The 21180-nt window shown below is 46.8% G+C and overlaps 3 protein-coding genes and 1 long non-coding RNA gene across 4 annotated transcripts in view; 3 read left to right on the top strand and 1 right to left on the bottom strand.

Moving 5' to 3' along the window:
- The window catches only part of LOC131851515 (serine/threonine-protein kinase SMG1-like), a 199222-nt gene extending 195853 nt beyond the window's left edge, over positions 1–3369 (top strand). Inside the window, exons 5-8 of the mRNA XM_059202023.1 lie at positions 98–337; positions 1423–1595; positions 2161–2288; positions 3074–3369. Of these exons, the coding sequence (XP_059058006.1) occupies positions 98–337; positions 1423–1595; positions 2161–2288; positions 3074–3369 (837 nt within the window). The remainder of the gene's footprint in view (positions 1–97; positions 338–1422; positions 1596–2160; positions 2289–3073) is intronic.
- A 1845-nt stretch (positions 3370–5214) lies between these two features.
- Positions 5215–5912, top strand: LOC131851495 (uncharacterized). Its single transcript, XR_009357891.1, has 3 exons — positions 5215–5280; positions 5461–5559; positions 5849–5912. It is a non-coding gene; the product is annotated as an uncharacterized LOC131851495 (long non-coding RNA).
- A 150-nt stretch (positions 5913–6062) lies between these two features.
- LOC131851514 (uncharacterized) lies at positions 6063–9215 on the bottom strand. Its single transcript, XM_059202022.1, has 16 exons — positions 9180–9215; positions 8868–8987; positions 8703–8822; positions 8359–8478; positions 8218–8310; positions 7912–8013; positions 7755–7856; positions 7489–7590; positions 7335–7433; positions 7178–7279; positions 7013–7132; positions 6875–6964; positions 6555–6674; positions 6398–6499; positions 6241–6342; positions 6063–6185 (listed from the first exon to the last, which is right to left on the bottom strand). Exons 1-16 carry the CDS (start codon positions 9213–9215, stop codon positions 6063–6065), a joined length of 1653 nt encoding a protein of 550 aa, XP_059058005.1.
- On the top strand, positions 9214–12618 carry LOC131851513 (serine/threonine-protein kinase SMG1-like). The gene is made up of 5 exons (XM_059202021.1): positions 9214–9219; positions 9360–9526; positions 9992–10071; positions 10916–11019; positions 12090–12618. Exons 1-5 carry the CDS (start codon positions 9214–9216, stop codon positions 12165–12167), a joined length of 435 nt encoding a protein of 144 aa, XP_059058004.1. The 3' UTR covers positions 12168–12618.
- The last annotated feature ends 8562 nt before the right edge of the window (positions 12619–21180 follow it).

Here is a 21180-nt window from a genome sequence, read left to right as displayed (position 1 = left end):
GGAGATTTACAGTAGAGCCGTATACTGCTGCAAGCACCCCAAGCAAAAATTATTTTGCACAAAACAGGATAAGATAATAAGGAATGAATTTTTTTAGTCTCCAGCTAGTATGGCTCAAGTGGTGGCTGCAGAGCTTCGTTCTCGCTATGAGCTCCTACTCTCCGCGACCACTCCTGACGGCGATGGCCAGTCTGCGGGCCGCATGTTGCTGATGGGTTTCAATGGACTTTTCGCGGCTGTTGAATTAAGGGCAAGAGAATTGGCCGATCACATCGCAGTGCCAACTCCACCAGCTTGGAGGAAGATAGATCATATAAATGAAGCCATGCATATGTCGGTAAGTTTAATAAGTATGTTTGTTTATGTTAGTATTATTTGATTTGCGATTTCGCCTTTAGGAGTGTGACTGACCGGGGTCAAAAGTAGGAACTTCCTTCTCCATTTGAAATACTACGTGGTATGCCAAATTTCATATTGTAAAACAATATATTCATCGACAAAAAAAATACCATTATACTCGTGAACGGGTGCTGCTTGTAGGGACTGGTCTGCTCTAATCACTACGACTGATTTCCTCTTATTAATTGTTTAACCAGTTGTTGTGTAATCAATAGTTCTTCTATTTGATTATTTAATTGAATTAGTGCTAATCAGTAGTTTGTATTCACACACTTAAACTTAAATTGTAAAATAAGAATAAAATTATTTAAAAGAGCAACATACAAGTTTCTTGCTCGTTCTTCTTGTGATGAGACAGCTTTCCGAATGAGCGGTAGATAAAAAAAACTTTGATGACTATTCAAAAGTGCTTCAATGTAAGTTTATTTGAATAAATGATTTTCTATTCTATTCTATTTACTCATTTAGAATTTGATACTATAATATGTACAAAGGTAGCCTGATAAGGAATCAATGTACTTAATAAAAAGTGAGTATTTCATTTACATGTAATTCTAAAAATAACTTCTTTAAAGAACAGATTTTCTAATGTAAAACTTCGATATTACTTACCTTATTTTAATTTCATCGAGTTTAATATTAATACATAAATATATATTGCATTTTATCTGGAGAGCCGGGACTGACACTCCTAAACATATTTAGGCCAGTTGCCTAAATATTTTTTATTTTATATATTTTTATATTAGATTTTACTTTAAAACAATTATAACTATACTAACCATTCTTGAAAAAAAGAGGTTACTTTAGAAAAAAATCATAGTAACACGTTTTGTGTGGAGAGAGGTCGTGCCATGCAGCCTTAAAGAGAAAACTGGCCATCAAGTAAACGCTTAAATGATGACAATGTTTGCATTGATCTTTTAACCTGCTCTTCAAAGTCCTATGATCCGTTCTGTTCTGCAAGACACATGTCTAGTGCGAAACGTCTGCAGGATGACGATGTTTGTGTTGATCTTTCAGGCTGCTCTTCAAAGTCCAGTGATCCGTTCAGTCCTGGAAGACATATTTCTGGTGCGGCGCATCCAAATAATCGACGAGGTTTTCACAATGTGCCGCAACATGGCGCTAGCGTTCAATGGTGTCGGTGCGCGTACGCTGAGCGACGACGCCGCACTGTGCAAACCTGTAAAAAGGTTCGTTACGTTTCTGTCATTTGGTTTTCTCATTAGCTGACTTTCATTACCGACATATTCCTTCACGCAATCTGGAGCGCTCTCTTTTTAGCCTTGGGGCCGTTCAAGTATTACGTAAGCAGATTAATCACAATTATTTACCCCCCACCCCCTTTGTCAGCAAAAATATGCAAAGCTTTCCCCCTCCCTCCATACTTAAGTCAACATTTTCCAATTAATATATTGTTTTTTAGCAAAGACAATGTGAGAGTTGCCATTTGTGTAAAAAATAAATAATTACCGATTACGTGCTTACGTAATACTTGAACGGCCCCTTTTGACCGTCTAGGTATGTATTATATATTTTGGTAATGGTAATTGGAGGACGATAAGATGAGCATGAGGTCAAGTGAATTAGCCCATCGTGACAAATTTACCGGGAATTTATCAGGATGGTTTCCAGGGGGAACCCAGCGCGGAGCTCAAGCAATGGCTTTATTATTCCACAATATTATTATTAATATTCCCCCGTTGTTAGTCTTATAAGTAGAAATTGCTCAGTGATCAATGTGTGTGGTATTGTCAGGTTCACCGCGGAATACGTGCTGCGGTGCGTGGTGGGCGTGCATTCGAAGGCGCTCGCGTGCGTACTGTGCGGCCTGCTGCGACGGGCTCGACTCGATCTGCACGCAGAGGTCGAACAGAAGGAGATCGGTATGATATATATTTAATGGCAATTTTATAATTATAATCCTCACACGGCATCATCTTCTCCTAATATAACAGAGCTTGTGTTATGGATACTATACAATTGATGTAAATACTTAGATAAAGTTTTTTGTAAATAGTAATAATAATATAATAATATTTCAGGACAATTCCCACAGCGCCATCTAGTCCCAAGTTAAGCAGAGGTTGTGTTGTGTTATGGGTACTAGACAACTGATATAAATAAATGGATACGTTTTTTTTTTGTAAATAAATACATATTATACATAGAAAACACCCAGACCGATATATACAGAAATAATCATGAATACAAATGTTTGTACCGTGCGAGGAATCGAACCCACGACCATCGGATAGTAAAGCGGTGTGCTAAACCACTAGACCACCGAGGTTGTCAAATTTGTTTTTGTAAATAGTCTTCGTACCATGCGAAAATTGATTCTCGCATGGTACGATCGTCGAAAGTAAAGCTGTTTGCGATACCGCTAGACCACTTAGGTTTTTAATTGTGTGTTTATGAATGTTTTAGTTTATTATTACAGTCAAACCATCCAGAATTTTCTAATTTATTTTTATGAGTGAACGATCAAACGAGCCGGACCACTCACACTGTGTCATCCGTACCCGACTCCTCAGCTCGTGCTATTCTAATAAGAAACGGAGATTAATACGTTTAAACACAGTTTATATTATATTTTATTACAATTAGTAATGAAGTGAGGAATATAAGCTAAGTATAGTACGCGTTGGAGTGTATCGCTGGTGCGCAGGTGCGTCGTGGAGCGTGTCGCTGGAGTCGCTGTGCGAGAAGGCGCGGTCGTCGCGGCTGCGGGCCGGGCTGCGGGCCGAGCGCGTGGAGCGCGGCGCCGCCCTGGCCGCCGCCCTGCAGGCCGCGCGCGCCCGCCTCGAGCGCGCCGCACGCGCCGCCAGGGGCCACGCGCGCGCCGCCGCCGCCGCGCACACCGCCCGCCACCGCGCCGCCGCGCACGCGCTGCTGCACGCGCAGGTGACGTACCGCGGGAGGCGAGCGCGGGTGACGTGCCTGGGGAGGCGAGCGCGCGGGTGACGTGCCGCGGGAGACACGCGCGGGTAACATGTTGCGGGAGGCGAGCGCAGGTAACGTGCCGCGGGAGACGAGCGTGGGTGACGTGCTGCGGGAGGCGAGCGCAGGTAACGTGCCGCGGAAGACGAGCGTGGGTGACGTGCTGCGGGAGGCGAGCGCAGGTAACGTGCCGCGGGAGACGAGCGTGGGTGACGTGCTGCGGGAGACGAGCGCAGGTAACGTGCCGCGGGAGACGAGCGTGGGTGACGTGCTGCAAGTGACGCGCGCAGGTGACGTGCTGCAGGAAACACGCGCAGGTGACTTGTTGCAAGAGACGCGCGCAGGTAACGTGCCGTGGGAGACGAGCGCAGGTAACATGTTGCGGGAGACGAGCGTGGGTGACGTGCTGCGGGAGACGCGTGCAAATGACGTGCTGCAAGAGACGTGCGCAAGTGACGTGCCGCGGGGGACTGGTAGCTGCCGTATGATCAAATTACCGCGTACTTACGCAAGCAGGTAGCATGTGGGTGCAAACTGTTATAGTCCACCGCGACGCGTTGAGTACTTACGTTCAACTCGAGCACTATTACTTGGATCTTTATACTACTTTGTTATCTAATTATTATTAGTTATAGTCGAATCAAATAACTAGGTACACACCTACGTATTAATCGAAATGGTCCTTCGAGTCGGATGTTTTCCGATATGACTGTTACTTATTTCTGTATGATTTTAATTTAGTAACATTAGTATAATGTGACGGTTGTGCTGACGTCTGTGTCGTCCTGGTGTCCGCAGGTGGTGGGCGCCGGTGGCGGGGACGCGGCGCTGCTGTGGCGCTGCGCGCGCGACCTGTCGGCCGCCGCCGACCGCCTCGCGGCCGCCCGCGCGCGCGCTCGCGCACTCGTCGCCGCCGCGCTGCAGAGGTACGTGCGAACTAACGTTGCTTCTCCTTACTTATTGGGATATTTAAAATTCTTTGAACACTAGTTGAACCGCAATCTTTTTCCGCGTTGCTGCTTCATTGTTATTCTCTGCTTAAGATATTCTTAGTTAATACTTTTTATAATATTGATATAGAAATATTTAGTCTTTCATTGTCGTATTTGCATATCTAATACGAGTCGTACAAGTACGTCGTCTTATCTTTAATATAATTTTTATTACAGAGTGAAGTGGGGAGCTGGCGCCAACCCGGCGCTACGCGAGGTAGAGCGCGCGCTGGAGTCGGCGTGGACGTCGCGCAACGCGCGCGCGGACGCGCTCGAGCACGCCGCGCACGCGCTCGCCGGGCACGCGCGCGCCGCCGCCCCGCAGCGAGCGCGCACGCGCACCGCGCGCCCCGCCTCCACCGCGCGCGGCGCGCTGCAGCACTGGGAGAAGGTACGTACTCACGCGCTGGGAGAGGTACGTACTCACGCGCTCGCCGGGCACGCGCGCGCCGCCGCCCCGCAGCGAGCGCGCACGCGCACCGCGCGCCCCGCCTCCACCGCGCGCGGCGCGCTGCAGCACTGGGAGAAGGTACGTACTCACGCGCTGGGAGAGGTACGTACTCACGCGCTCGCCGGGCACGCGCGCGCGGCCGACCCGAAGCGAGCGCGCACGCGCACCGCGCGCCCCGCCTCCACCGCGCGCGGCGCGCTGCAGCACTGGGAGAAGGTACGTACTCACGCGCTGGGAGAGGTACGTACTCACGCGCTCGCCGGGCACGCGCGCGCCGCCGCCCCGCAGCGAGCGCGCACGCGCACCGCGCGCCCCGCCTCCACCGCGCGCGGCGCGCTGCAGCACTGGGAGAAGGTACGTACTCACGCGCTGGGAGAGGTACGTACTCACGCGCTCGCCGGGCACGCGCGCGCCGCCGCCCCGCAGCGAGCGCGCACGCGCACCGCGCGCCCCGCCTCCACCGCGCGCGGCGCGCTGCAGCACTGGGAGAAGGTACGTACTCACGCGCTGGGAGAGGTACGTACTCACGCGCTGGGAGAGGTACGTACGTACGTACGTATCAAATAATGTTTATACATTATTTGATATTTTTAAGCATTAACTTGTTTACGAATGAATAGAATATATACTTTAATACCATAAAGTAAATGTATACATTGTAATGGTTTGCAGGCGTGTACACTGGCTCAGAAGTATTCTCTGGACGTGTCGCCGGTGGAGGAGTCGTTGATGGAGATGTTACACCCGGAAGGAAATATCGATACACAATGGGTGAGTGTTTATATTCTAAAATGAATTTATTCTGTCGCATTTTACTCGTATGAAGATTAAGAAAATTCTGATTACCAATGTCGTTTCGGCTGAAAATTTCAAAAAAATATTGAGATAGTTGTATTGCCAAACCTAGTGAACGTCAGCTGTGATTATAAGAGTGGGTCGAAGTTTAGGCTTTACGATACAATATAAACTTACGGTTTTAGAATTATTAGATCGAAAGCAAACGATCGACGAAATCAGGCTCCGGCTCGGAGAGTATGAGGTGCACGTTTGTGGTCACCAGGTGGAGAGCGTGGCGGCGCTGGCGCGGGAGACGGCCGACTCGCTGGCGGAGGCGGCGGGCGGGCGCCGCGCCGCGCTGCGGGCCGCGCTCGACCGGCGCCGCGCCGCCGCCGCGCCCCTCGCCGCCGCCGGCGCCGCGCGCGCGCGCCTGCACCAGGACGTGCGCGCGCCGCTGCACGCGCTCGCGGTGAGTAGTACACTAGTACACTAGTACACTAGTACACTAGTACACACACAGGGCCGCGCTCGACCGGCGCCGCGCCGCCGCCGCGCCCCTCGCCGCCGCCGGCGCCGCGCGCGCGCGCCTGCACCAGGACGTGCGCGCGCCGCTGCACGCGCTCGCGGTGAGTAGTACACTAGTACACTAGTACACTAGTACACTAGTACACACACAGGGCCGCGCTCGACCGGCGCCGCGCCGCCGCCGCGCCCCTCGCCGCCGCCGGCGCCGCGCGCGCGCGCCTGCACCAGGACGTGCGCGCGCCGCTGCACGCGCTCGCGGTGAGTAGTACACTAGTACACTAGTACACTAGTACACTAGTACACACACAGGGCCGCGCTCGACCGGCGCCGCGCCGCCGCCGCGCCCCTCGCCGCCGCCGGCGCCGCGCGCGCGCGCCTGCACCAGGACGTGCGCGCGCCGCTGCACGCGCTCGCGGTGAGTAGTACACTAGTACACTAGTACACTAGTACACTAGTACACACACAGGGCCGCGCTCGACCGGCGCCGCGCCGCCGCCGCGCCCCTCGCCGCCGCCGGCGCCGCGCGCGCGCGCCTGCACCAGGACGTGCGCGCGCCGCTGCACGCGCTCGCGGTGAGTAGTACACTAGTACACTAGTACACTAGTACACTAGTACACTAGTACACACACAGGGCCGCGCTCGACCGGCGCCGCGCCGCCGCCGCGCCCCTCGCCGCCGCCGGCGCCGCGCGCGCGCCTGCACCAGGACGTGCGCGCGCCGCTGCACGCGCTCGCGGTGAGTAGTACACTAGTACACTAGTACACTAGTACACTAGTACACACACAGGGCCGCGCTCGACCGGCGCCGCGCCGCCGCCGCGCCCTCGCCGCCGCCGGCGCCGCGCGCGCGCCTGCACCAGGACGTGCGCGCGCCGCTGCACGCGCTCGCGGTGAGTAGTACACTAGTACACTAGTACACACACAGGGCCGCGCTCGACCGGCGCCGCGCCGCCGCCGCGCCCCTCGCCGCCGCCGGCGCCGCGCGCGCGCGCCTGCACCAGGACGTGCGCGCGCCGCTGCACGCGCTCGCGGTGAGTAGTACACTAGTACACTAGTACACTAGTACACTAGTACACTAGTACACACACAGGGCCGCGCTCGACCGGCGCCGCGCCGCCGCCGCGCCCCTCGCCGCCGCCGGCGCCGCGCGCGCGCGCCTGCACCAGGACGTGCGCGCGCCGCTGCACGCGCTCGCGGTGAGTAGTACACTAGTACACTAGTACACTAGTACACTAGTACACACACAGGGCCGCGCTCGACCGGCGCCGCGCCGCCGCCGCGCCCCTCGCCGCCGCCGGCGCGCGCGCGCGCCTGCACCAGGACGTGCGCGCGCCGCTGCACGCGCTCGCGGTGAGTAGTACACTAGTACACTAGTACACTAGTACACTAGTACACACACAGGGCCGCGCTCGACCGGCGCCGCGCCGCCGCCGCGCCCCTCGCCGCCGCCGGCGCCGCGCGCGCGCGCCTGCACCAGGACGTGCGCGCGCCGCTGCACGCGCTCGCGGTGAGTAGTACACTAGTACACTAGTACACACACAGGGCCGCGCTCGACCGGCGCCGCGCCGGCGCCGCGCGCGCGCGCCTGCACCAGGACGTGCGCGCGCCGCTGCACGCGCTCGCGGTGAGTAGTACACTAGTACACTAGTACACTAGTACACACACAGGGCCGCGCTCGACCGGCGCCGCGCCGCCGCCGCGCCCCTCGCCGCCGCCGGCGCCGCGCGCGCGCGCCTGCACCAGGACGTGCGCGCGCCGCTGCACGCGCTCGCGGTGAGTAGTACACTAGTACACTAGTACACTAGTACACTAGTACACACACAGGGCCGCGCTCGACCGGCGCCGCGCCGCCGCCGCGCCCCTCGCCGCCGCCGGCGCCGCGCGCGCGCGCCTGCACCAGGACGTGCGCGCGCCGCTGCACGCGCTCGCGGTGAGTAGTACACTAGTACACTAGTACACTAGTACACACACAGGGCCGCGCTCGACCGGCGCCGCGCCGCCGCCGCGCCCCTCGCCGCCGCCGCCGCCGCGCGCGCGCGCCTGCACCAGGACGTGCGCGCGCCGCTGCACGCGCTCGCGGTGAGTAGTACACTAGTACACTAGTACACTAGTACACTAGTACACACACAGGGCCGCGCTCGACCGGCGCCGCGCCGCCGCCGCGCCCCTCGCCGCCGCCGGCGCCGCGCGCGCGCGCCTGCACCAGGACGTGCGCGCGCCGCTGCACGCGCTCGCGGTGAGTAGTACACTAGTACACTAGTACACACACAGGGCCGCGCTCGACCGGCGCCGCGCCGCCGCCGCGCCCCTCGCCGCCGCCGGCGCCGCGCGCGCGCGCCTGCACCAGGACGTGCGCGCGCCGCTGCACGCGCTCGCGGTGAGTAGTACACTAGTACACTAGTACACTAGTACACTAGTACACTAGTACACTAGTACACTAGTACACACACAGGGCCGCGCTCGACCGGCGCCGCGCCGCCGCCGCGCCCCTCGCCGCCGCCGGCGCCGCGCGCGCGCCTGCACCAGGACGTGCGCGCGCCGCTGCACGCGCTCGCGGTGAGTAGTACACTAGTACACTAGTACACTAGTACACTAGTACACTAGTACACACACAGGGCCGCGCTCGACCGGCGCCGCGCCGCCGCCGCGCCCCTCGCCGCCGCCGGCGCCGCGCGCGCGCGCCTGCACCAGGACGTGCGCGCGCCGCTGCACGCGCTCGCGGTGAGTAGTACACTAGTACACTAGTACACTAGTACACTAGTACACTAGTACACACACAGGGCCGCGCTCGACCGGCGCCGCGCCGCCGCCGCGCCCCTCGCCGCCGCCGGCGCCGCGCGCGCGCGCCTGCACCAGGACGTGCGCGCGCCGCTGCACGCGCTCGCGGTGAGTAGTACACTAGTACACTAGTACACTAGTACACTAGTACACTAGTACACTAGTACACTAGTACACGGCCACACACAGGGCCGCGCTCGGGCACACCTGCAAGAATATCCCATAAACAGCGACGCCAGGATGGTGATAATTTGTAAGGATGAATGATGTACGTAGTAAGTAAGCAGTATATAAGGATTACTAATTACTTACTAAACGAAACAGTATACACACAAACGTATCTATCATGTGCGTAACGAACGCACCCTTACATGACGACCCTGCCACCCTTATAGCTGAACGGCATCCAACGTGGCAACGAGCAAGAACCGCTTCACTGCCAGGATCTATATTTTCTAAATATTAAATTAAGCATCCATTTGACTACCGCAGGGCAACAACCCAGCCCGCGAGTATCTATCCCGAGAGGCAGCGGTATCCGCGCAGCTCACGCAGCTGGCAGCAGGGGGTCGTCCCGACCGCGCTGCCGTGCTCGCGGCCGCCACCGCCGCCGCACATTTGATTAACGAAATACCGGCCATGCACGATGCACTACTACAGTAAGTATCTTCAGCTATAACTAAAATTGAGAGAGCAAAGGACACTCTGAACAGCGGAAGAACTTTTGGAACGGCAGAAAGGCTACTCCTGCCCGACGAATACGACGTTATTCAACTTGGGGTTCAACATTGTCTAAAACAGTCGTAATTTCGATTGTTGCTGGAATAGAAGAGCGGATCGCTCGAGGGGTCATAAAATTAGACATATTTGATGAGATAAGAAAAAGTATGTAGGACGGATCATAATCCATCCTACTTTCTATAGAAAGTATTGTCAATTTTGCACTTTCTTTCTAGGAAAAATGTCAACATTTATGATGACATACTTGGTTAGGGCTATTTGCTTCGAGCTGACATAATTTCAAAGTAAACTACCTACTATACTATAAGTAGTAAAATGGTACTGTACGAAGTAGAGTAGGAGTGAAAAGATGAGAGAATGTAAGCGTCGATCTTCCCCCGCAGGCTGCCGGCGGCGTGGGAGCGCTGGGAGGCGGAGAGCAGCAGCCGCCCGCCCGCGCGGCCGCCGCCCCCGCACAGGCAAGGTACGGACCGCACACACACACACACACACACACACGCACGCACGCACGCACGCACGCACGCACGCACGCACGCACGCACGCACGCACGCACGCACGCACGCACGCACGCACGCACGCACGCACGCACGCACGCACGCACGCACGCACGCACGCACGCACGCACGCACGCACGCACGCACGCACGCACGCACGCACGCACGCACGCACGCACGCACGCACGCACGCACGCACGCACGCACGCACGCACGCACGCACGCACGCACGCACGCACGCACGCACGCACGCACGCACGCACGCACGCACGCACGCACGCACGCACGCACGCACGCACGCACGCACGCACGCACGCACGCACGCACGCACGCACGCACGCACGCACGCACGCACGCACGCACGCACGCACGCACGCACGCACGCACGCACGCACGCACGCACGCACGCACGCACGCACGCACGCACGCACACACACACACACACACACACACACACACATTTCTGTTCAGCTACTAAATATTTATAACTACAATATCCGTGCACGTCTTGGTAACTTGAAGATAATTTTTCATCTAAGCTTTCATTTTACCTGTTTTTTCTTTTCGTACGAATTCTCTCAACTGCAATATGTTTTATAAAAAAAATTGTAATGTCTTTTCAAGAAAATCCGTTTTTGTTCATTTATTTAAATGAGTGTAACTGAATCATGCTTGTTGCTCACGCAACTTGACTCATTTGAGTAAAATTTAATACAGATATAGATGTTTTCTCGTTCTGTTTTAGACATATGATATCGTTTATCTGTATCCGGTTTATATGGACGGCGTTAACTGTATGTATATGTGTACAGGCGGCGAGCGTAACGCGCAGGGCGCCGGCGTGTGGAAGAGAGTGCGGCTCAAGTTGGAGGGACGCGACCCAGACAACACGCGCCGCCTGCCGCCCACCGAACAGGTACACCCACCACCACCCATCACCACCCACCACCACCCATCTACACCCGCCACTACCCATCACCACCCATCGCCACCCATCACCACCCGCCACCACCCATCACCACCCGCCACTACCCATCACCACCCATCACCACCCCCACCATCCATCACCACCCACCACCACCCACCACCACCCATCGCCACCCATCACCACCCGCCACCACCCATCACCACCCACCACCACCCATCGTCACCCATCACCACCCATCATCACCCATCACCACCCGCCACCACCCATCACCACCCGCCACCAGCCAACACCACCTACCACCACCCATCGCTACCCACCACAACCCATCACCACTCATCACCACCCGCCACCAGCCATCACCACCTACCACCACCCATCGCTACCCACCACCATCCATTGCCACCTACCACCACTTATCGCCACCTACCACCACCCATCGCCACTCACAACCATCCAACGCCACCCACCACCACTTATCGCCACCTACCACCACCCATCCTTATCCACCACCACCCATTATTACCTACCACCACCTAATATCACATACCATCACCCATCGCGACTTACCACCACCTGCTACCACCTACCACTACTCATCACCATCTACCACTACCCAGTGCCGTCTAGCACCACCTATTACCAATTACCACGATCCATCGCCATCTATTACCACCTACCACCACTCATCGTCACCTATGACCACCTACCACCATCTGCTACCACCTACCACTACCTATCACCATTCATTGCCACCCACTACCACCTACTACCATCAACTACCACCAACCACCACTCATCGGCGCCTATAACCACCTACCACCACGCACTACCACATACAACTACCCATGGCCACCTATCACAAAATAAAACTTTCGTCCAAGAACAAATACCAGTGTTTTAATAAAAAGATCATTATAAAATTCAATTCTAGAATATTCTTTGGAGTCTTGTAAAATTTTATTACATGTACTAAACCTATATAAGGTTTAGTACATGTAATACAATTTTACAATTACAATTACATGTAAAACACCGTCACATCCTAGAACTCGTTCCAGGTGGAGCACATGATAAGCGAAGCGACTAGCGCAGAGAACCTGTGCCTGATGTACGAGGGCTGGATGGCGTGGGTGTGAAGGACGCCAACGTGTACCCTGCACCGCCCCCGCTACTGGCAGCCTCGCCGCGCCTGCGCCCTGCGGCCCGCGCGCCAGCGAGGTACACGCGACAACACGCGACTACACGCCACAACACGCGACAACACGCGACAACACGCGACAACACGCGACCGGCGGCGTCGTCCCCGACGAGGAGGCGCCAGCGACCATCGCAGTTCTGACGTTCCTGATCCAATTTCCCATTATTTTGTTTACGGTCGTTGCGCTCGGGTCGGCCCGTTGTCAGTAATTTGATGATTACATATGTATGACTTGTTCTGACGAGGTGTTTGCAATAGTATTTCGAGATTTCAATATGTAATTTAATGATGAGAAGCAATTGTATACCGAAATGACGCAAAACAAGAGACGACGGGCCAATGGTTAGTGTTAATTATTATTTGTTTCTGTGTAGACGGCTTTAAGTATAGCTAATTATAAAAACGGTTAGGGAGCCGTCGCCCGCGAGCAGCTGCGGTGTTACTATACTTGTAATATGTCGTGCGACATACCACTAGAGGTACACAGTGGGTCAACTATACGATAGATTACCATGCAAAATGCCATCTATGCTTGCGTTGATGCAGTCTCTACAGACTGGTTTATATTATAATCAAATTTGTCATGTTCATCTATAATCATTTGGAATTAATTAATACACATTTTTCCATCTGTTTAACCTGCTGGTGTTGCCAGCAGCGTGGTGTGTTTCGTTTTGAAATGGTGTTGCCAGCTATTTGCTCACCAAGCTCGGTTTTGGTGAAGTTGAGTTATGTAATGCATGTTATTGGCAATTATTTGCTGAATAAGTATATATTATTATTGTTATAAGTATGACAGTGAAATTGCAAAGTACCTTAGTTCTCAGTAAAGGTACGTATGGGGTATTACGGATCCCTCAATTAATTTTGTGGTATCCGTAGTCTATTGGCGACAATTACCTTTTACCAACAAGTACGCCGTTACCTTTTTGAAAAAAAAAAACAATTGGACGTTCTATTGATATCAATAAATTATGTAACGATACCTATCCGTTACTGAAATTATAAATTTATAATTTTTATAAATTCGCACTCTTAATTTCAAAACAACATGGTTTTAGTAAATATATTATTCCAGAACATGATAAAAATATATTAATAATAATTCGCTTAAATATATTTTAATGTAGACATATAATGTGGTCTTATCTCTTGTAACTGTAGTGTACGTTGGTATATATATATGTATACTAGCTGTCCCGGCAAACATTGTTTTGCCTTAAAATAAAAAATAAAAATTTAGGGGTGGACTACCCCTAACATTTAGGGGGATGAAAAATAGATGTTGGCCGATTCTCAGACCTACTCAATACTCTCGAGAATTGGTCAAGCCATTTCGGAGGAGTATGGGAACGAAAACTGTGACACGAGAATTTTATATATAGGATTATGTATATGGTCATATAGAAAATAATGTCTTGGAACTGTTGTATCAAATTTACTTAGATCCATTAATATAATAAGATACCTAAGACCTTAATACATTTATTGAACCAATATCTTATTCACAATTGTTTCTTGCTACATACATCAATATATAATAATAATAATAAAATCGACTCATTCATTGCCTTGCCTTTATCCCATTATTTGTGGTCGGCGCAGTATGTCATTCTCTTCCACTGCTCTCTATCAGTCGTCATATCTAAACATACTCTTATTTTATTCATATCATCTTTCACACAATCCATCCATCTTTTCTTAGGGCGTCCCCACCCTTTACATCCATCCACATTCATATTATACACTTTCCATAAGACATGGTCCTCATTCCTCCGCATAACCGAGTATTATATAAAAAAGATTATTTCTGAACGTAATGTCCTAAAAAAATGTAGAAAGTTTAAAAATTCAACAATTTCTGATTGTTTATCGCCGAAGTCATTTTTATAATTGATGCTATTGATATTCTAGAGTTATATAAAGTATTTTAAGATTAAATATGGATATAATACAAATTGTTGTCATAGATTATCTTCTCATTGCTACTCTCAATGTAAAACTGTATGTCTATTTAATATAATAATATAGAAACAGTAATTTTACATACATCTTGGATGAGTATATACTGTAGTTCAGGATTATTTATGTAGATATATTTACTGAAAGACGTAGTTTTCAATTGTTTTATGAATAGCGCCATCTGGTGGTCGTTCAAGTTTTAATTTTATGATTGTAGTACTTATAGGACATCAGATTTTTTGGATTGTTTTCGGGGGCACTAGTAGAGGATGATAATGCGCATGAAGTCAGGTCAGTTACCCCATCTTGACAAATGACAATTTACCACGATGGTTTCCAAGAACCGTGTTGAAGGTAATATGACTTGGTACATTGCTAGCTAGGGTTATAACTGTATGGATATTGTTGTAACATTTAAATTTATATACTGCATTGAAAGAGTTTATATTATTACCGTTCATATGCGATTATTGGAGGAGCTTGGCTGGCTACTTTAGTACTCTCGGCTGGCTCTACACGTAACGATCCAGATGAGACCCTAAATGTAGAGAATAGAGTCCAATTTACATTAATACCAAAATAAGTTCTCGTACTGTCTACGTTTACAAGAGATAAGTCCATTACATACATAGATATATATGTATATGTACCCGCATTGATATATCCCACGTGTGAATGTGTATGTATGTGCTTCAAAATTAATTCTATATCGTCCCTAAGCTTTTGTATGAGTTTGACAGTGGATCCAAGTGTATGGATTTGTATAATCAATTTCAGTTCTAAAATCAAATGTGATGTATTTTGAAAAATTTCAAGGTATATTATATTAAATAAATACAAATTAAAAAGACACTTTAATTTTTTTATATTGTTTAACATTTCAATTTTATCTCAGTAAATTTTTGCCTTGAAAATTGAAGCCTGTTTATGTACGACTTTATAACAATACTGTGGCTCACTTTCATGTTTAACATATTTAACAAACATTTGAACATGTAATCGTATATGTAGGTGCAGATATAGTACTTATATTATAACTATTCGTTGTCTATTATCAACTTTAGTACATTCAGGGGCGGATCGTCATTTTGTAGGGCCCTGGGCTAAATATACTTAGGGCCCTACCTGATTATATTACTCAACTAAAAAAATACACTGACCAAAAATAAGCGACCAGAAATTTCCCGTTCCTTTGGATTGGTTGATAAATCTCAGGGTTGCCAACCTAATGATAATTTTTTAACATTCTAGCTATTTTTTTATATTCTAAATATCGTTTCAGTGGGGACTGGAGGCCCTTTATATCCTCGGGGCCCTAGGCAGCAGCCCAAAAGCCCTTAGGTAGATCCGCTCCTGAGTACATTTGAATGTTTGTACAGATATATTCCCCATATAATAATATTAAATTATATACTGCATTGTTTCTCAAACCTGCGTAGAACTGTAAAATAGAATAAAATTCCTATAGAACTAATAGGGGAATTAAATATTATAGAATTGGTATTTGAGCCTATTAGGTCTATGAAAAGTCAAGATAAAGTAATGTTTTCAAACGTAATTCTTCAAATTGCTATCAATCATTTTACCATAAGATAATATAATTGACGAGACTGGATACAGTCTATATATACATATATACTTGTTGTGTTCACTGTCGGTGTGTTTGTAATTTCATTCATTTTAATATTAATAAATGGTGTATGTCAAACTTGTTGTTTTATTTGTATACCTCTTACTCTTATTTATTTCCGCTGACGCTATAGGCACAATTTTGATTATCCTGCTAGAAAATTCACAAAAACCTTCTATTGGAATGTTTGGGCTATTGTCAGGTGCTTGGACCTGTAGCTCTGCGACCTACATAGATCTATTGTGCTCGCCCTATTTTTTATTTTTTTTAGGGATGATAATGTAATGGTGCACCCGCCTACGCTAGCGATTTACGCTGGCGGGGCACCAATGGAGGATGACAAGATGAAGACGAGGTCAGGTCAGTTAGTCCATCGTATAAAATTCGCCAGGAATTTATCACGATAGTTTCCAGGGGGAACCGCGTGGAGGTCAACCTGGTACATTGCTAGCAGTGGGTCCACATTACTAACAATCCTTTTCCCCCCTGCCTGTACCCGTCAGGGACAAGAATAGAAGGATATTCTTAGGAGCGATGGTTTTTATCTCCTCGGGAAAGAGTGTAAACTTTCCAAAGATATTTCGTTTATGCATGAGTGGACTACAACCACATAGGATGTGTAGGGGCGTTTCCTCTTCAGTTTAGCGAAATCTGCAGAGTGTTTTTGTGCATAGGCGTAGGTTTGCCATATGCTTGTTTAATTTGCAGTGTCCTGTGAGGGCCCTAGTTATCATGCATGTTGTTTTTACTCAATAGCAATAGTCTATTAGAGTATATGTTCGAGTAGCCCGATATAAGGGCTTTTGAATGTACGTGTAGGTATAGTGACAATATTTAAAATGACTGCTATTTGCAATTGCTACCACTTGGGACTTCATCGTTTTATGTGAACCTAGTACATAATAACATTATCTCTATCGCACCTGTGGGTATAGTAGTAACAATATTTAAAATAACTGCTATTTGCAATTGCTACCACTTCGGAATTCTTTGTTTTATGTGAACCTGGTAAATAGTAGCACTATCTCTATCGCACCTAGATAGCAGTGTATTGATAAAAAGAGAGATATAAAATAAAAAGGATAGAAACAACAGTAGCCAGCTATACGTTACACCTAATTTATAGTCAGACACCTTCATTAGCTTATGTCACCCTAGTAGATTCTTCTGATTGTTTCTTCTTCAGATAAGCAATAATATTATTAGAAACATTCACGTAAACTGAAATTATATTCCAATTACTAGGGTGACATAAGCTAATGACACCATTAGCTTATGTTATTGGAATATAATTTCAGTTTACTGTGAATGTTTCTAATAATTAACAGTCCAATCAATTATATTATCTGAAGAAGAAATAATCAAAAGAATCTCCTAAATACTAATAATAATCTATGGTTTCCTGATAGTATGTAACAAGATTCAGATCATCTCCGATAGCAAGTACTTTTCAGTGCAGATGCTGACGCAATAGGGACGATTGGTTCAATTTTCTTTTATTCTCTATGTTATTCTTTTTTTAATTATTTATGTCGAGGAATACTGCAGTGCTTGTAATAAAATAAAATAATGATAGAATCATTTTGTACACTACATATATTTATTGGTGTCGCCGCGGAACGTTCGAGAAGAATGCTATATTTATAAAAAGAAACGGAATTATATCGATATTCTGTTTTTAAACAGATTTCTTTTTATTTTTTAAGATATTATTTGTTTTCGCAAACACTCAAAGAAATCAAACTTGCGTGTTTACTATGCTATGTTTACATTCAGCCGCTGTCCCTGCCACTCGCGCCGGAAATATTGCCGGGCGACAACTGAGCGAGAGGGCTGAATGTAAACACACGCTGCCACTCGCGCTGCCAGTCCTTTGACTCGCGTACGAAAAAGGGACAATCGAGGGAGCGCCGGCAGCGCGAGTGGCAGCGCCAATGGCATGGGAAGTGTTACACTCTCGCGCTGCTCATTTTCCTGCCCACTCGGGCTGAGTGTAAGTTGGGCATTAAATAAATGATTGCAATAATTAGAAGAATGAAACAACTTTGTTTTATATTTTGAATATATTGTGACTTAAAATCATACATACACAAAGTAAATACATTTTAAAAATAAAATAACAAGGACAGCACGCCCGTTTCTTTCTTGAGATAACGTTTTCTATAATTCCAAATTTAGTTATGGCCATATCACAAAATAAGCTATTTACATACACTACAACGTCAATATTCAACGAATCTCAAAACCAAATTGAATGAAATATACTTCTACACTTTGGTCTATAACAAGTACATCTTTTTTAATTCACGACCAATTTTGATTTGATGTTCTTTGGTGTCGAAGCCGGGTAGCAAACGTCTTTTTTTATCTACCTACTTTAAATACTGTTTAAAAATATTTACTTTCGTTTATTACAAACTTATGATCTTCAAATAATTTATGCAAGCCTGGTACAAATTAGTACATGATATAATAACATTAAATAAAAATGACTGCTATTTCGGATTGCTACTACTTCGGACTTTGAATTTATGTGAACCTAGTACAATCTCTTAGTAGTGTTAAGAGAGACAGAAAGATGAAAAGGGACAGAAACTATAGTAGCTCCCCATACGTCATAAATAACATTAAAAATGACTGCTATTTCGGATTGCTACTACTTTGGATTTATGTGAACCTGGTACATAATACTATCTGTCTCTCTGTCTCTTTCGCACCTGGATAGTAGTGTATTAACAGAGGTAATAAGATGAAAAGGGATAGAAACAATAGTAGCATCGCATACGTCACATCTCATTTATAGTTAGATACTTTCATTAGCTTATGTCATCCTAGTAACTAGTTGATTTTTTAAAGGAGGAAAAATAAAAGTCAATAAAAGTCAATATCTTACGTTGTAACAAACCTGAAATGGTTTCCAGGGGAGGGTGCCTGAATATTAACTACCTACATATGTTACAATGTTAGACTTTATGTAGGCTACTTCTTACTACCAAATATGCCGTTCTCTGTCGTTATGATTGATTTATAAGTATCATGGATGTCAGTCTAGCTAGTGTTCCTTCCAGCGAATTATGAAACTAGATTTCTGAATCATGACTTCCAAAATTCGTTTCTTAGTTTAACTATAGTCACGAACTATTGTTGGACAATATTTGAAAGTAAACGTTAAAATGTAGCCAATACAAGCGTGTTTCAAGTACTTTGGTATAATTATCAATTTAATTTTTCCTCCTTTAAAAAAAGTAAAGTAAAAAAAACTTAAGTGGTTATGGACTCCTGGTAGTATGTAACAAGATTCAGATTATTTCGTATGCGAATTGGAAAGAAAATTTGTATTTATGCCATTGAAAGAAAAACAAACACTGGCAGTTGTGTAACTCATTGCATATTTTAATTTTAATATTTGTTTTGACGTTTACAATATTTATTTATACTAAGTTCACCAACGACTATGGAAATATAACCAGTATATGATTATTACTTTGCCGGCTCTACATACTTGTATGGATCGATTGCGTAAAATATATTTCATTTCAATATACAATAATACACTGTACAAGACCGTAACACTAAATAAAATACTATTCAATCATATAATACAATCATTAACATACAATTCATTATTTATATAGAATCGAAACATTATATTCAATAGCGAAGATTAAAAATTTCTAATGTGAAAGAAAGGGATAACTATCAGAGCACCAAATAACGAGTTCCCAGACACCGGCCCTACCTTGTTTCATATAATAAACATATTTTTACATTAATAAGAGTAATATAATAGTTTTCTTTCTACGAGGAACTTTATCCATCTCCCTTATATATAAAAATTATAAACGTACAGACTCATTTTATATACGGAATTGGAATTTTCTTGTTGCTAATGATCATGATAAACGTTTAATTTCATCAAGAAAATAGTTCAGACAAAATAAAAGTACAATGTCAAAACCCAAATTAAAAGGGAATCCGACTCGAAGGACCATAAAGATGTATGAGTCTGCTGTGACCCACACAATCTGGATGCTATGATGTATAAATGATAAGTCCGGGCTGCTTTTGATATATTGAGTACACGATGATTGAGTGTGGACTGATGCTTGCTTGTGAGTATTTGGTGTACTGAAGGGAAAATGGTATGTGTGGGCGTTATATGGACGCGGAGCGGTGTAAAATGCTGACGGCTGTATAATTTTCAAAAGTCATTTCTTTATCATAATTTTTTTACCAGTTTTGTCTTTCAGCTTTCTTCGCTAAATTAGCTATTATAAAATAAGTTACGAGTCTGTAAACATTTATTTTTTTTATAAATAAGGGGGTTATAATATTAACTTATATTTGTTTACACAGTTAAATGTAAGAGGTATTTACATCAACCCAAAGATCAATAATGAAATATTTTTTTGTACTAATAACAATTCTCGCTCGGTTTAGCACTAGTACAATTTTTATGTATGTATATCGATATGGATTCTAAGTGCATTTAGCATATACCAATATTTCTCTATTATCTGATTTTTAATTATCTCTGAGTTTTGGTTTGACATAATCTTGTATACTGTGCAATAAATCTTTCTTACACTCATAGAAAAGATATGAATTATGATAAACAAAAATGAGATCAGTGGCGTAACTGTACTATTTTGGGGGGAAAAGGGGATTGTGAGTAATATGGACTGATACCATGTCAGGTAGACCTCCACGCAGTTCCCCCTGGAAACCATAGTGTTAAATTCTTTGTGAATTTGTCACGATGGGCTAACTGACCTGACCTAATGCTCATCTTATCATCCTCCACTGGTGCCTCGCCACCGTAAACCGTTAGCGCAGACAGGTGTACCATTTCATTATCATCCATAAAAAAAAACTGTACCGCGGGCAAATTCATGGGATGGAGTCCACTCTTCATTTAAACAAGCTTCGTAATCTTTAATTACAATTTCAGTCAATATAATGCTACAATTGACACTGCCAATTGCACACAACATTTGCCACAGACACTAAACCTCAATAAACATTCAAACAGTCACAAACATGTGAATGCACGTCAAAATCTTGAGGCTTATCAGAATAAAGATTAAACAGAATAATGTCGATGTACTATTTTCAAATAGATTTTTGTTCTTGAACATTCTAAGTTTCTTATATTCTATTTTTTAAGACACTGTTTGCGATCGCAAACACTCCAAACATCTCAAAATCTTGATCCTTATCAGAATAATGTCGATGTACTATTTTCAAATAGATTTTTTTCTTGAATGTTCTATTATTATTTATATTCTATTTTTAAGATCATATTTGTTATAGCAAACACTCCAAACATTTAAAATCTTGAGCCTTATCAGAATAAAGA

This window comes from Achroia grisella, unplaced genomic scaffold (assembly GCF_030625045.1).
Source record: "Achroia grisella isolate CSIRO2021 unplaced genomic scaffold, CSIRO_AGI_Agris_v1 utg784, whole genome shotgun sequence".
NCBI classification, from domain to species: Eukaryota; Metazoa; Arthropoda; class Insecta; order Lepidoptera; family Pyralidae; genus Achroia; species Achroia grisella.
Note: the sequence above shows the minus strand (reverse complement) of the source record. Positions and strands in the feature narration are given on the sequence as shown.

What these genes read in the sequence shown, in the direction of transcription:
- LOC131851513 (XM_059202021.1), top strand. An exon ending in ATGCACGATGCACTACTACA is followed by an intron (nt 9,527 to 9,991) that starts GTAAGTATCTTC and finishes CTTCCCCCGCAG; the next exon opens with GCTGCCGGCGGCGTGGGAGC. An exon ending in GCCTGCCGCCCACCGAACAG is followed by an intron (nt 11,020 to 12,089) that starts GTACACCCACCA and finishes AACTCGTTCCAG; the next exon opens with GTGGAGCACATGATAAGCGA.
- LOC131851514 (XM_059202022.1), bottom strand. Translation starts at nt 9,215, where the DNA reads ATGATAGATACGTTTGTGTGTATACTGTTTCGTTTA. An exon ending in CGCCGGTCGAGCGCGGCCCT is followed by an intron (nt 8,014 to 8,217) that starts GTGTGTGTACTA and finishes ACTCACCGCGAG; the next exon opens with CGCGTGCAGCGGCGCGCGCA. An exon ending in CGCCGGTCGAGCGCGGCCCT is followed by an intron (nt 7,133 to 7,177) that starts GTGTGTGTACTA and finishes CTAGTGTACTAG; the next exon opens with TGTACTACTCACCGCGAGCG.